General features: G+C 39.0%; 1 protein-coding gene across 2 annotated transcripts in view; it reads right to left on the minus strand.

Annotated features, from left to right (window-relative positions):
- LOC108718028 (protein FAM131A) overlaps nucleotides 1–12,848 on the minus strand; it is a 29,000-nt gene extending 16,152 nt beyond the window's left edge. The window contains exon 1 of one of the 2 annotated variants that reach the window (XM_041564742.1): nucleotides 12,286–12,848. In XM_041564742.1, the coding sequence (XP_041420676.1) occupies nucleotides 12,286–12,319 (34 nt within the window). In that variant the 5' untranslated portion in view covers nucleotides 12,320–12,848. The remainder of the gene's footprint in view (nucleotides 1–12,285) is intronic. The other variant, XM_018265579.2, reaches the window with a different exon arrangement.
- Between the last annotated feature and the right edge of the window lie 269 nt (nucleotides 12,849–13,117).

A 13,117-nucleotide genomic window follows, 5' to 3' on the forward strand; every position in this document is an offset into this window, starting at 1 on the left:
TTTTATGGTTTTGAAAATATATAGGTGTTTTGTGCTGAAACTCTCAGGCATGGAATTTCAACTACTTTCTGTCTGTTATGGCTCAATTAACCTACAACACGGCAGCATTTTGGGACTTACAATGAAAATCAATAGAAGAGGACCAGAAAAGATGATCAATTAAAATAAGAATAAAACTGAGCCCTCTCAGTCAGTCTGAGGCCAGTCACCCTGGCAACCAGGTAAGATTTTCTGGAAACAGTCAGAAAAAGTATGCTAATAATAAAAAAATAAAAAAAAACATACCAACACATATAACAAAGAAAACTGAAAAGTCAACTAAATAGGTCCAATTTATAATTGAATATACATGTAAAAAAACTAAACATATAGCTAGTTCTCATCAAGTCAATAAAAAAAAGAGAATATAATGGTGATGTTTCTGCAATGATATGCAGTAGATAATCAGTGTCATCTAGTATGTTAGAAAAGTGGAAGAATCTCCCAGAAGACACTGCCTTGAAGATGCTGAAGAAATACAGAAATTAAAGGTAATTTTATGGTAACAATGATGGTCTTATAATGATGTATAGTGATAATAGTGTAGTAACAATAAAAGGAGCCAATAGCCAGAAAAAAATAAAAGAACGGCCATTTGTTCTATGATTGAACTATGTTACTATAATCTTTACTCCTTTATGGCAGAGCTATACTGGCTCCTATCCTACAGCAATTGAAGGGAATGTGAACTATTTTTTTGCCTAATAAAGAAAACATAATTCTAACTTTGCAATATATATTCATTACACTTTTCTATGGTTTTAAAGTTATTTGTGTATATGTATATGTATATATATATATATATATATATATATATATACACATGACTCTAATCGGGGTTTGTGATTGGGTGAGTGGTTCTTCCTTTTTTCTATTTAAATGTTACATTGTAAAACATTCAGTGTCTTGATAATGGTCCTAGAGGTGGACCGAAACGTTGACCAGTTTTAATGTAATTTAATAAATTTTTGATTTTTAATTAAAATCCCAGTGTGCACTCATGCTTCCAGGAATAATTATGCTTTTTGATATATGAGTGGCACCTGGGTGCCTTGCTGATTCCAGTGGAGTACGGACTACCAAGGATCTTTTATATATATATATATATATATATATATATATATATATATATATATATATATATATATATATATATATATATATTCTTATATGAAGTTTGCCTCTCAGTAAACACCTTGCTTATTTTATGTGTGTACATCACCAGCTTGTTTTATAGTTTTCTTATATTCTGGGATATGCACACAGAGGCAGGCAGCTTGGAGGATTAGTTTTTGTTAAACATTAGTAAGTAAAGGATAGACTTAATTTAGCCTTATAACGTAATATAAATAATAAATACATAATTTTAATAAATCTGGCAGCAGTGAGTTTTAGAAATGTACATCCCTGTCATTAAACATTCAAAAGATTATAGAATATAGAAATGCTACATATATAATCACTTAGACATTCCAGTTCCCAGAAAATACCTGAATAAGACAATACATAATGACTGCTATATAGCTCAGTGTCTCTCGAAAAATACAAAATATTAACCCAAGGATAAAATGCCTAGGGAATAAATAGCCTTCACGGTGACATGGTAGAGTATGACATTGATAGAGTGATAGCTACAACATGGACTGCTGTAGCTCCAGGCAGTTTACAACCACAAGGGCTGGAATAACTTTAATGTACATTGAATACAAATGCTGACTCTTTTTCTTTTCATGTTAGATTTCATGCAGTTTATTTCCCGCCAGTCCACAAGGATTAGATTCTCTTTTAAATCACGCATGGGAGCTCAGTGCTGTGGATGATATATTACTATGTTTTGTTTGAGGATTAAGTACAAAGACAGTAATTTGTAATTATAGGATTATTGTTTGCAAAAATCAGGCATGTCAACACTGGCTTCTCTAGTACAGGTATGGTATCCCTTATCCAGAAACCCGTTTTCCAATTATCAAATAATTAAAATTTTACAAAATTATTTCCTTTTTCTCTGCAGTAATTAAAGAGTACCTTGTTCTTGTTCCCAACTTAGATATAAATAATACTTACTGGAGGCAAAACAACCCTATAGAGTTAAATTAACGTTCAAACTGATTTTTAGCAAACTTAAAGGAACAGTAACACCAAAAAATGGAAGTAATGAAAATATCATGTAGTGTTGCTCTGCACTGGTAAAACTGATGTGTTTGCTTCAGAAACACTACTATAGTTCATATAAACAAGCTGCTGTGTAGCAATGGCGGAAATTGAAAAAAGGCTATATTTCACAGGTTAAATAGTGTATAACAGATAAAACCATTTTGTTCTACAGAGCTTATCTCCTATCTGCTGTGTAACCTGAGGCTTTTCTCCTTTAAATGGCTGCCCCATTGCTACAAAGCAGCTTATTTATATAAACTATAGTAGTGTTTCTGAAGCAAACACAGCAGTTTCCAGTGCAGGGCAACACTGCATTATATTTGTATTACTTTAAAACACATTTATTTTGTGATGTTACTGTTCCTTTAAGGTCAAAGTTTAAGATCAAAGGAAAAAATCCATTATCCAGAAACCTCATTCTGCATTACAGGTCCCATACCCATATTTATATAGCCTTGGAGCATGGTTTTGTTTAGGTAGAAATGTTCTATGGGGATTCTTTTATTTTTTTGGACAGAAATTGATTAGTATTACTATGTTCCCTTACTTTCCTGCACTATCTTGATGTTCCCTTGCAGCATTATTAACATGAAGGTGAGCATTGTCACTTGACAAGAACCTGTTAGATCTGTCTGCAAACCCCTCTGCAGACTTTCACATAAGCTCTACCTCTGTCCACTAAGACCCAGCAGTGATTTAGCCATAGAAAAAATTGTACTTTACACAGCATTGTCAACCCAACAACCAATCGAAAGTCAAAAAAAGATGCCCTAGGCAGAAAGCGCCTGAGGATGGGAGGTAGAACATATCACAAAAATCAGTCTACAACTCAGGACCCTGACATCTGTGAACCTACATTTACTAGTGACAATGTGAAACAGGGTTCCAAACCAGCTTAAGTCCTAACCAGCAGCAATATGTCTACCCAGACCTGACAATTTGAAAGACAAACCATAGTATTAAAGTGTAGTAATAAAGAGTTGTTGAATTGGGCTTTTGTTTTCTTTGTAGAGCTTGTTCCTAAAGTGACCCTCAAACTACTGGATCCTGATCCGTGCCATCTCATAATCAGTTCTTCAAACTAACAACAAAATTGTTGAGATTAATACGCCACTAGTCCAGTGTTCCACATTTTGCTGCCCTAGGGTCCTGCAGCATGTAGTTTGCATGTTCTCCCCGTTTCCTCTGAATGTTCCAGTTTTCTCACACACTCCAAAAGTAATTAATAATTTCCAGCATAATTCTGGAATACCCAATTATAGAATTAGCACTTCAAAGCTTTTACATATGGAATATACCGCATGCCAAAAGGGATCCTTTGCATCATTGAAAATGCTGAAGTTTTATAAATATAAGGATAATATTAGAAAACATTTTGAACTTTTTTGTGCAATTAACTTTACATTTAAATATACCCCATGTTGCAATCTGTCATAAATCAATCTAAATCTAGTGTACTGCCTGATATTACTGCACACAAACCTAACCATTACATGACCATTATTCATACTAATTACCAGATTATACCATGTTTAGAGGATAGCACTGTATTTATACATGCACACAGCATTTGATGATTACATGACACATCCACAGCATTCATCTAAATAGATCCTGTACGTTCAACCAAAGCACTATGTGAGACACAGAAAGGAACGGACCAATGTCTGACTGATCTCCTATTATCATGACTGCAGAACCATGACTGTAGTTTTTCCTTTTATTCCTAGGGGTATTTGTGGCTATGTGGTGTGTGTGTATAAACTTAAGCAGGTTTTCTTTTCCTGTACAGGGCTGCAGTCTTTAGTGGATTCCACAAGACTCTAGCTGCATTAAACATTGATATACTGCAGTAAATGCAGCATTTTTGTCACAAGAATAAAGTTCTCCTCTCCAAGTGACCCTTAAATGTTTGGTTAAAAGCTCTTAATGGAACTAATGCCAGAACCTTTGAAATGTTACGTACAAATAATGCACACTTACATACCATTATCTACCGCACTCCCTATTAAAATTACTCACAACATTACACAACCTACAATCCGGATTGATGTCCCCTACAGTACTGTTTTACAATGTTGACAGCTCAGACTGCTGTACATTCGTTTGTGTAAAGGTGGTCATAGACGTAACAATTACGATCTTTCCTGAAAAGGATCTTTCCAAGAAAGATTGTGTAGAGCTGAATCGTCACATATACAGGTAAGAAAAAATAGAATTCTACCTGTATCTAACAATTCAGCACTAAATAGTGGCTGATGTTCCGGTGCCTTCAAAGGCACCCGATCAAATGTTTTCTCCTGGGCAGATCGATTAGCCAACTGATATCCAAGGCCGATATCGGTCGGCTCATCTCCATGTTCTTAGAGCTCAGGCAGAGGTGCAAGATCAGTGGGAGGTGGCATTTCTTAACTTTAGCTCTTCTAGATAATGCTGGACACTCACCTAAGTACTGTAAGATAGGGTTAGATAGCTATGTCTGAAAATACTGCATATCCACCCACAGTACTGCAGCAATCTTTATGCCTAGTAACCAAGTGGGTGCTGGACACATAAAGTTTTACTTAAAGGGATACTGTCATGTGAAAAAAAAAATTTTTTCAAAATGAATCAGTTAATAGTGCTGCTCCAGCCGAATTCTGCACTGAAATCCATTTCTCAAAAGAGCAAACAGATTTTTTTTATATTCCATTTTGGAATCTGACATGGGGCTAGACATATTGTCAATTTCCCAGCTGTGACTTGTGCTCTGATAAATTTCAATCACTCTTTACTGCTGTACTGCAAGTTGGAGTGATATCACCACCCTCTCTTTTCACCCCCAGCAGCCTAACAAAAGAACAATGGGAAGGTAACCAGATAGCAGCTTCCTAACACAAGATAACAGCTGCCTGGTACATATAAGAACAACACTCAATAGTAAAAACCCATGTTTCACTGAGACACATTCAGTTACATTGAGAAGGAAAAACAGCAGCCTGCCAGAAAGCATTTCTCTCCTAAAGTGCAGGCACACGTCACATGACCAGGGGCAACTGGGAAATTGACAAAATGTCTAGCCCCATGTCAGATTTCAAAATTGAATATAAAAAAAATCGGTTTGCTCTTTTGAGAAATGGATTTCAGTGCAGAGTAGCACTATTAACTGATGTGTTTTGAAAAAAAACATGTTTTCCGATGACAGGATCCCTTTAAAGGAGAAGGAAAGCTACCAAGGCAGTTTATTGCCAATAGATTACCCACAATATTGCAAACGAGAATGCTATAATTATTCTGTAGAATGCTGTACCATACCTGAGTAAACAGCTCTAGAAGCTCTCTCTGTTTGTTTAGGGTAGCAGTTGCCATATTAGCTTGGTGTTATATCACTTCCTGCCTGAGTCTCTCCCTGCTCACTCATAGCTCTGTGCTCAGATTACAGCAGGGAGGGGGTAAAAGGAAGGGGGAGAGGGAAGCAAACTGAGCATGCTCAAGCCCTAACCCTGGAGTTTTATGCTAAAAACAGGAAGTCTGATACAGAAGACCATGTATACACAATAGAAGGAAAGAAATGCTGTTTCATTTGACAGAGGACTCAGAGCAGCAGTACTTTGAAGGTTTATTGGCGTATTTATATAGACCTTTCTGATAAATCTTACTTAATTGTAGCCTTTCCTTCTCCTTTAAAGGCATACTGACAAGTTCCAAGTTTTAACAAGTTTTATCTAAACCCTAGTGTCAGTAATGTTTTCTAATTGAGGTGTCCCCGTACCTCTCACCAGCTAACGTCTTACTAAACTGTGTCACTCTACAACATGGAGTGCAGCTTTGTGAGTGAAAGTGTGTTCTGGGGTGGGGCTACAGTCTGGTTGGAGGACAAATATAAACATTGCCCCACCACAGAGAGCAAAGCAGGTTATTGAGCGGCGAGTTGGTGCCGAGCAATGGGCATATCCATTAGAAAAAGATTAGTAGTGCTAGGGTTCACATAAGCATAGTGACATGTTCCTGGTTAAGATGGAATGTGCCACTATCCCTTTAACAGATGCAAAGTATGCATCATATCTTCTAGCCTGTAACAGCTGACTAGCATATAGCATGTACTTGTCCATTGTCAGAACACAAACAACATATTGGTTGCTAGGGCTTCCCTTGTTTGAATGTTTTATTACAATACCATTACAGAAAATAACAAAGGGTTGGCACCAAAAACAAGTGGTTATACATGTATATCTCATATTGCTAGCACCTCACAAGTAGCCATCTCAACATCCTCTACCATAGCTCCCACTACAGCATCCCCATATGAAAATGTCAAGGCACTGGTATGAGTAGCAGCATCAAATTGGATTTCTGCACTACACATCACAATGTATGAAGTACTAAAAAGTATATTTTCTTAATATATACACTGAACAAGAAAAGCTTTGTGTGTTCATAAAAAGTTAAGCAAAATATATCGTTTTGGTAGAAAATATATATAGTATGGTAGAAAAGTAGCTTACATTTGTCAAATTCTAGCAATGGTGAAAGTACAAAATAAAATATGTAGTACTACCCTATATACATATGTTCAATAAGTATGTAATGATTTTTATATGAAAATTAACAATTGTATTACTCACAGTGCACATGACATTGACATCTGATAACAAAGATGGACAACTGTGTGCATATGAAAAGCCTACTGATCTTTAAGTTTCACTAAGCTGCAATGGAAAGTCCAATAGGTCACCCGTGGGTATGGGGGGGATTGTCATTAGAACACTGAGCAGCAGTCAATGTGTGGCATAGAGGGTCTCCAGGTCTTGCAACTTCAAAAGGTTATTCCCGAAAAATAATAACCCTGCTGATGTCAGGATCAATCAGGCATAACCCCCAGCTAAAGATCAGTCCATGCCTTTAAATGACTTTTCAGACCCCAAAAAGCGCTGCACCATTCTTACAGGGAAACAAGCAGAACTGAACAGCCTAGGGACACATAAAAGCTGTTAATTAGTTGGTATATTTTGAGGGATAGCTGCCAGAACACCAGCCGTACCAGGAATATATGCTCAGTCTGCTATGTATGGTTTTACGTATTCTTTTAGTAAAGGTATTTATTCTTTTAACTGTCATGTATGCATATATGTATAGATTTATTAAGTGCTACTTGTGCGTGCAGAGTTGTACAGGGATGAGGGTAATGACAAATATGCCAAGTAGGCTAATTTCACAAATGCATGTAGCCTTTGCAGCAATGGCATTTTCTAAGATACATAGTTTTATTTTCCTGCGTTTGTTTACAGTGTATGCTCCAGCGTCATAATGTAAACAAATATTTATAAATATTTAGAAGCTGGGTTTATATATACTAGATACCTCTCTAAAATAACCATAGATAATATTAAAAAAAAAGTTTTTCTTTAATGCAATTGCTATCTGTACTGAAATTCTCTACTCACATAAGCCTCGTCTCTCTTTAGTGTCTTACTTACAAAAACTCACTTATTTTCAAGTTCAAAAATAAACATTACCGTTTATAGGGAAAGAATAGAAGGTCTAGCGCACTGAATCAGGGCTGCAATCATGGGGGTTTTTATGGTAACCATGCACTGTATAACATATAGGCATACATGATGGCACATATGTATACTAGTATTCATGATTTCAATAGGAACAATAGTAACTGAAGGCTTCAGCAATGTCTTTGCATCAGAGAAAATGTGTGGGCGGGTAAATCTTCAACCAGTTCCAGTCCCTTAGGAATACTATGCCACAAGAGATTAGGATACCTAAATCTAACTATTCATTACACAAAAATAATCAGAGTAAAAGTCACTTGTATTAGATCAATTTGATGCACAGGCGTTGATTTCCTTTACTGTAAAACAGAACATTTCAACCCTAACTGCTACTCAATAAAAAGCTAAACACAAAACTACTCAAACTCCTATTTACCAGAATAAAAAGAAAAAATCACCAAACCAAGAACTACATAGAAATTATTTTTTTAGCCCTCAGATAATTCTGTAGAACTGGAAGCCGTTGAGGTTACCTTTCCCCATGCTTCCTTTGCAGTGTAATCTTAAAAAACAAACCCTGCAGAGATATTTCACAAACTGCTAAACAATTTGTAAGAGTCAATTTATGTTCATTTTTTGCATTAGTATATCTATTAAAGTTGGCTTCCGTAAAAGATTGATAGACTGGGAGACTGATATAACACATATATTAGAGAAACAAGCAACTATGTAAAATAAAAGTCATCTGATAATGTATTAATGTTTACATGCCATGATGTTACTATGTTCAAAACAGGCACTGACATAGTGTATTATCTTTTTTCATACACTGCTCTAAATGGTTTTCAAAACATACTACAGGTAAGGGACCCTTTATCCAGAATGCTCGGGACCTGGGGTTTTCCGGATTTGTCGTCTACTAGAAAATCAGGTAAACATGAAATAAACCCAATATACTGGTTTTGCTTCCAATGCGGATTAATTATATCTTCGTTTGGATCAAGTACAAGATACTGTTTTATTATTACAGAGAAAAAGGAAATCATTTTTAAAAATTTGGATTATTTGATTATAATGGAGTTTATGGGAGACAGCCTTTCCGCAATTCGGAACTTTCTGGATAAAGGGTTTCCAAATAACAGATCCCATACTTGTATTTTTTTATTAGACACTACCGCTTAGGAGTCAGTGTCATGCCAATAACATGCCCAAGGAACTACACAACCTGACAACCTTTTTATTGCAGCGTATGGTCCATTGCTATAGAGATCCAGTACTGGATAAGAATATTTGCATAAAGCTGTCTATCAGAGAGTAAGAGAAATATGAATCACATTTTCTCACAAACAGAATACCCACTACATATGAGGAACTACCGCCACTCTTCCACACATTACCTCTGAAAGAAAAGGCCTATCACAATGAGGCCCCAAGGCAGTAATAGGAAAGATCCTCTGCAAAGGATGCTGTAACTCCATTGACAGAAGAGAGGTGTGTGTGTGTGTGTGTGTATGTGTGTGTGTGTCTCTGCCAGCATGTCACTGAGTATGTGCTTATGTCACTTTCAGTGTCATTTGTTGTATGTGTCACTGCATGTTAAAATCAAACTGATCTCAACCTTTCCCTCTATAGAACAATGTAGAGCATTCATTCCACCACTGCCAGGGCAGGGCACAAACCCCACTGTGTTAGAGGCCACATAACAATAACATTATTCTATGAAGACCAGCATCCCATCAGTCCAATCACTACAATAGCTTGCACAGCATTAACCCACGCATGCCACAAATTGCATCACTGCTATAGCTCGTAGAGCACTAGCCCAACCACAGCCAGCACCATCCCACCATGCCTATTGGGATTAAAGCTAACCTTACAACATTCAAACAGCATTTTATGCAATATTATCTGCAAAAGTCTGCTTATTTGTTTTGAAAGGCTTTAAGGGCCTTCAGATAATAAGTCTCCATGTCTGTAAAACATTTACCCTATACAGATTTTTTTTGTCTGCGTGTCAAAATGTTTTACAATAACAAGACCAACCCTTATTAATATCTGCACAGCACTGAACCTATGGTCAAAAACAAATACTGCAACCTGACAGACTCTGATGCAGCAGTAATCTGGAGGGCTAGAGCTCACGCAGTGTAAAACAAGTCCTGCAGAACTTTAAACATCTTAAAAATATGGAATTTAGTTACGACAGCTTATTTATGATAATAACTTTTAAGGCTTTTATTACGTATTATAAATAGGGATGCACCGAATCCACTATTTTGGATTCGGCTGAACCCCCCGAATACTTTGCTAAAGATTCGGCCAAATACCGAACCGAATCCTAACCATAATTTGCATATGCAAATTCAAATTATGCTATGTAAATCATCAGATTTACTAGCATATGCAAATTAGGTGTGGAAAGGGGAAAACGTTTTACTTCCTTGTTTTCTGACAAAAAGTCATACGATTTCCCTCCCTGTCCCTAATTTACATATGCAAATTAGCATTCGGTTCAGCTGGGCAGAAGGCTACGGCCGAATCCGAATCCTGCTGAAAAAGGCCAAATCCTGGATTCGGTGCATCCCTAATTATAAACCATACTTTAGCCTTACTCAAGTGGTGAGTATACACTCCCACATCCGCCTACTGCAAGCAGCGCATAAAGCTAGTAAAGCTGATGACTTACATAGCATAAAATAAATAAAAACCCTACAGTTCCAGGAACAAAAGAGAATAAAGTCAGTCTTACCAGAGCCAACACAAACCTGTCATAGATTGGATTGGCACATGGGGTTGTACCAGCAAAATCCTGCAAAACCATATGTCAAGCCTCACAATGAGCAAAGAGACTGTTACAGCAGTCCTATCAGAGTGGGTAGCAAATCACCTACCACAGCATCATCCCATCAACGTCCCTGCCACATCAGAACAAGGGAGGAACTCTCCCAAAACCATGAAGAATGGTCCCAGTGCCATCAGAACCAGTGGAATGCTTTCCCAAACACATCAGACCCAAGTGAAAGATAACCAATACAGCATGCTTGTCAAGTTGAAAGAGACTTCTTACTAGTCCTGTCTAAGCCAGAGGAAAAATAGTTGGCTTCTCAATGTCTATTAACCATAACCACCTATAAAAACCTATAAAAATGTAACAATGTACAAAACCCAGACTCTTGGTCATGTGAAAAAGACTTGTACATGACACGCTATTTACCAACTAGTTCTGCTTGATTCTTTATTCCCAGATTTAACATTTATTGCTTTGGGATTTAAGCCTATGGTAGGGGTGTAGTTTAGTGATGTCTGGGTCAGGAAAAAACTCAACCCACACCCAACCCTAACCCACAAAATGATGCCATTGTAGGACCCACACCCAACCTGTACCAGTATCTTCCCATTGCATACATTACTTCTGTGCTCCTCTGTCTCCAAAACAGTGAATCTTCAGGAGCAGAGGAGGAGTGCACTTATCCAGTCTACCTAGCTCCCAACCAGAGCCCCCAATGGTCTTCCGAATTCCAACCCAAACCCAGCCGACTCACAGGTCCTGTGGGTTTTGTGTCAGGCCAATCGTGTTATTGGGAAGACTAGGTCTTATTTTACTACTATGCTACTATTTGCAGTCCCTTTTTGAAGCAAAGAAAGGGATAATAAAGATTTACGTCATTACGTTTTAAAAGTTAGGAACTTTCCAGTTTTTAGGAGGAGTTCCTCTTTAGGGCAATGGCACATTAGCTGTGTGATTCCTAATGTTTTGGTTAATGCCGTGAGTGTTCCCACAGGGTGCAGCTGATTACATGTCAATGGAGGGGCATTTCTAAGAGTTTTGGCACCAGCCTAGAAAGGCAAAGCTGCACATCGTGTGGGTGGCATAACACTGGGATCACCCTCTGTACCATTGTCCCCTGTGCTATTGTCCTTAATATTAGAAAGGTATGAGAAATGAAAAATCACTGGCACATTGATTACTCCTATCATTGTCATCTGCAGCCAGCAGACTATTGCTTTTAATGTTAGTCTCACTCATTAGTCTTTTAGCCCCCCCCCCATTGGTATCAAAGTTGGCAGATTGTTATGGCAGTCACTCTAGCAAAGACAGTGCAGAAATGAGCCAGTGCAATGAAAAACAGCAAAGTATCAGTCCATCAGAGAGATAGAGTTAGAAGCACAGTGCTATTCCCCCTGTTCTATAACAGCCAGCAGTGCAAGAGTCCAGTCAGCAGAGAACCCCCCCCCCCCCCAACTCAGGACATAATAGCAAAGCAACTGCTATTGAATCGTATCCAGCAGAGCATGGACCCCCCAACTGCCAAAGCCATAAAGAAAAGTAGAACCTGTAGAGGCCAGTGAGCAGTACATGCAGGAGGCACAGTTACCTGACACATGGAGATCAGTGAGTGAGTGGGGCACATTCACTTGTACAGATCTGTCAGTGCCTACACATACACACATATATTCACATACACACACACGCTATATACATACACACACATATACATATATATATACAATATACACACATACACAATCAGTGCAGGCGGAGGGAGGGCACACACGGACATAACACACGGACATAAAGGAGTATTGGGCACAAATCTCCTCCTCTCACCGGTCCCGCTGCTCCTGCTCCCGACGCAGCCCATACTACTGGTGGCCAGTCCGGATGCACATGATTGGCGCAGGTGAGAGTCACAGAGGCGCTGGCGGCCCGGGGTCGGGAGGAGGAGGGAAGGCGGATTGTCGCAGCTGACGGGACCAGTGAGTACCGGTGAGTATGAGGCGCTGCTTGGTTACTGGGATTCAGATGGTTAATGTCCCGCAGTCAGACTAGTGCAGCAGCAGCAGCAGTCGGGTACAAATAATAGAGGGAAGCGGCTATTCGGGGGTCGTACGTGTAGTTTATGAGGAGCTTCTCTGTGCATGAGGCAAAGCAATGGTAAATAATGAATAGGCAGTGAATGGTAAGGGGGAAGCAGGTGGAGCGTGGACACAACGGGTGAGTGTTGGGGGTCCGCTCTCTATTGCTCCTCCTCGCGTTTCGTTCCCCGGAGCTGCAGCTGCTGTTGAGCGGAGAGACCGTGACGTCACCCCCTCCCTCCTGACGCTGCTGCTGTTGCCTTATTGTACGGGAGGGGGAGAGGGAGATAGAGAGCGAGTGAAGGAGCGATAAGTGAGAGGACAAGTAAGTGGGCGGGGCGACGCAGCGGAGAACAGCTGGAAATGACGGGGAGAATGGACAGGAATGGGGAAGGGGTAACTGAGGTAACACAGCAAACGGGACTCCCCCAGTCACAAAACGCGATTTGGTGTCACAGAACATAACTTGTCTGTTTGTCCAAGTACAGCCGGGCCATTTGGCGATGCACATAGTCATTCCTAGTCTGGCAAGCAGGGCCGCCATCTGGGGGGACAGGGGGGAGAGTTGTAGGGGGCCCTGAGGG

The sequence above is a fragment of the Xenopus laevis genome, chromosome 5S, assembly GCF_017654675.1.
Source record: "Xenopus laevis strain J_2021 chromosome 5S, Xenopus_laevis_v10.1, whole genome shotgun sequence".
NCBI classification, from domain to species: domain Eukaryota; kingdom Metazoa; phylum Chordata; class Amphibia; order Anura; family Pipidae; genus Xenopus; species Xenopus laevis.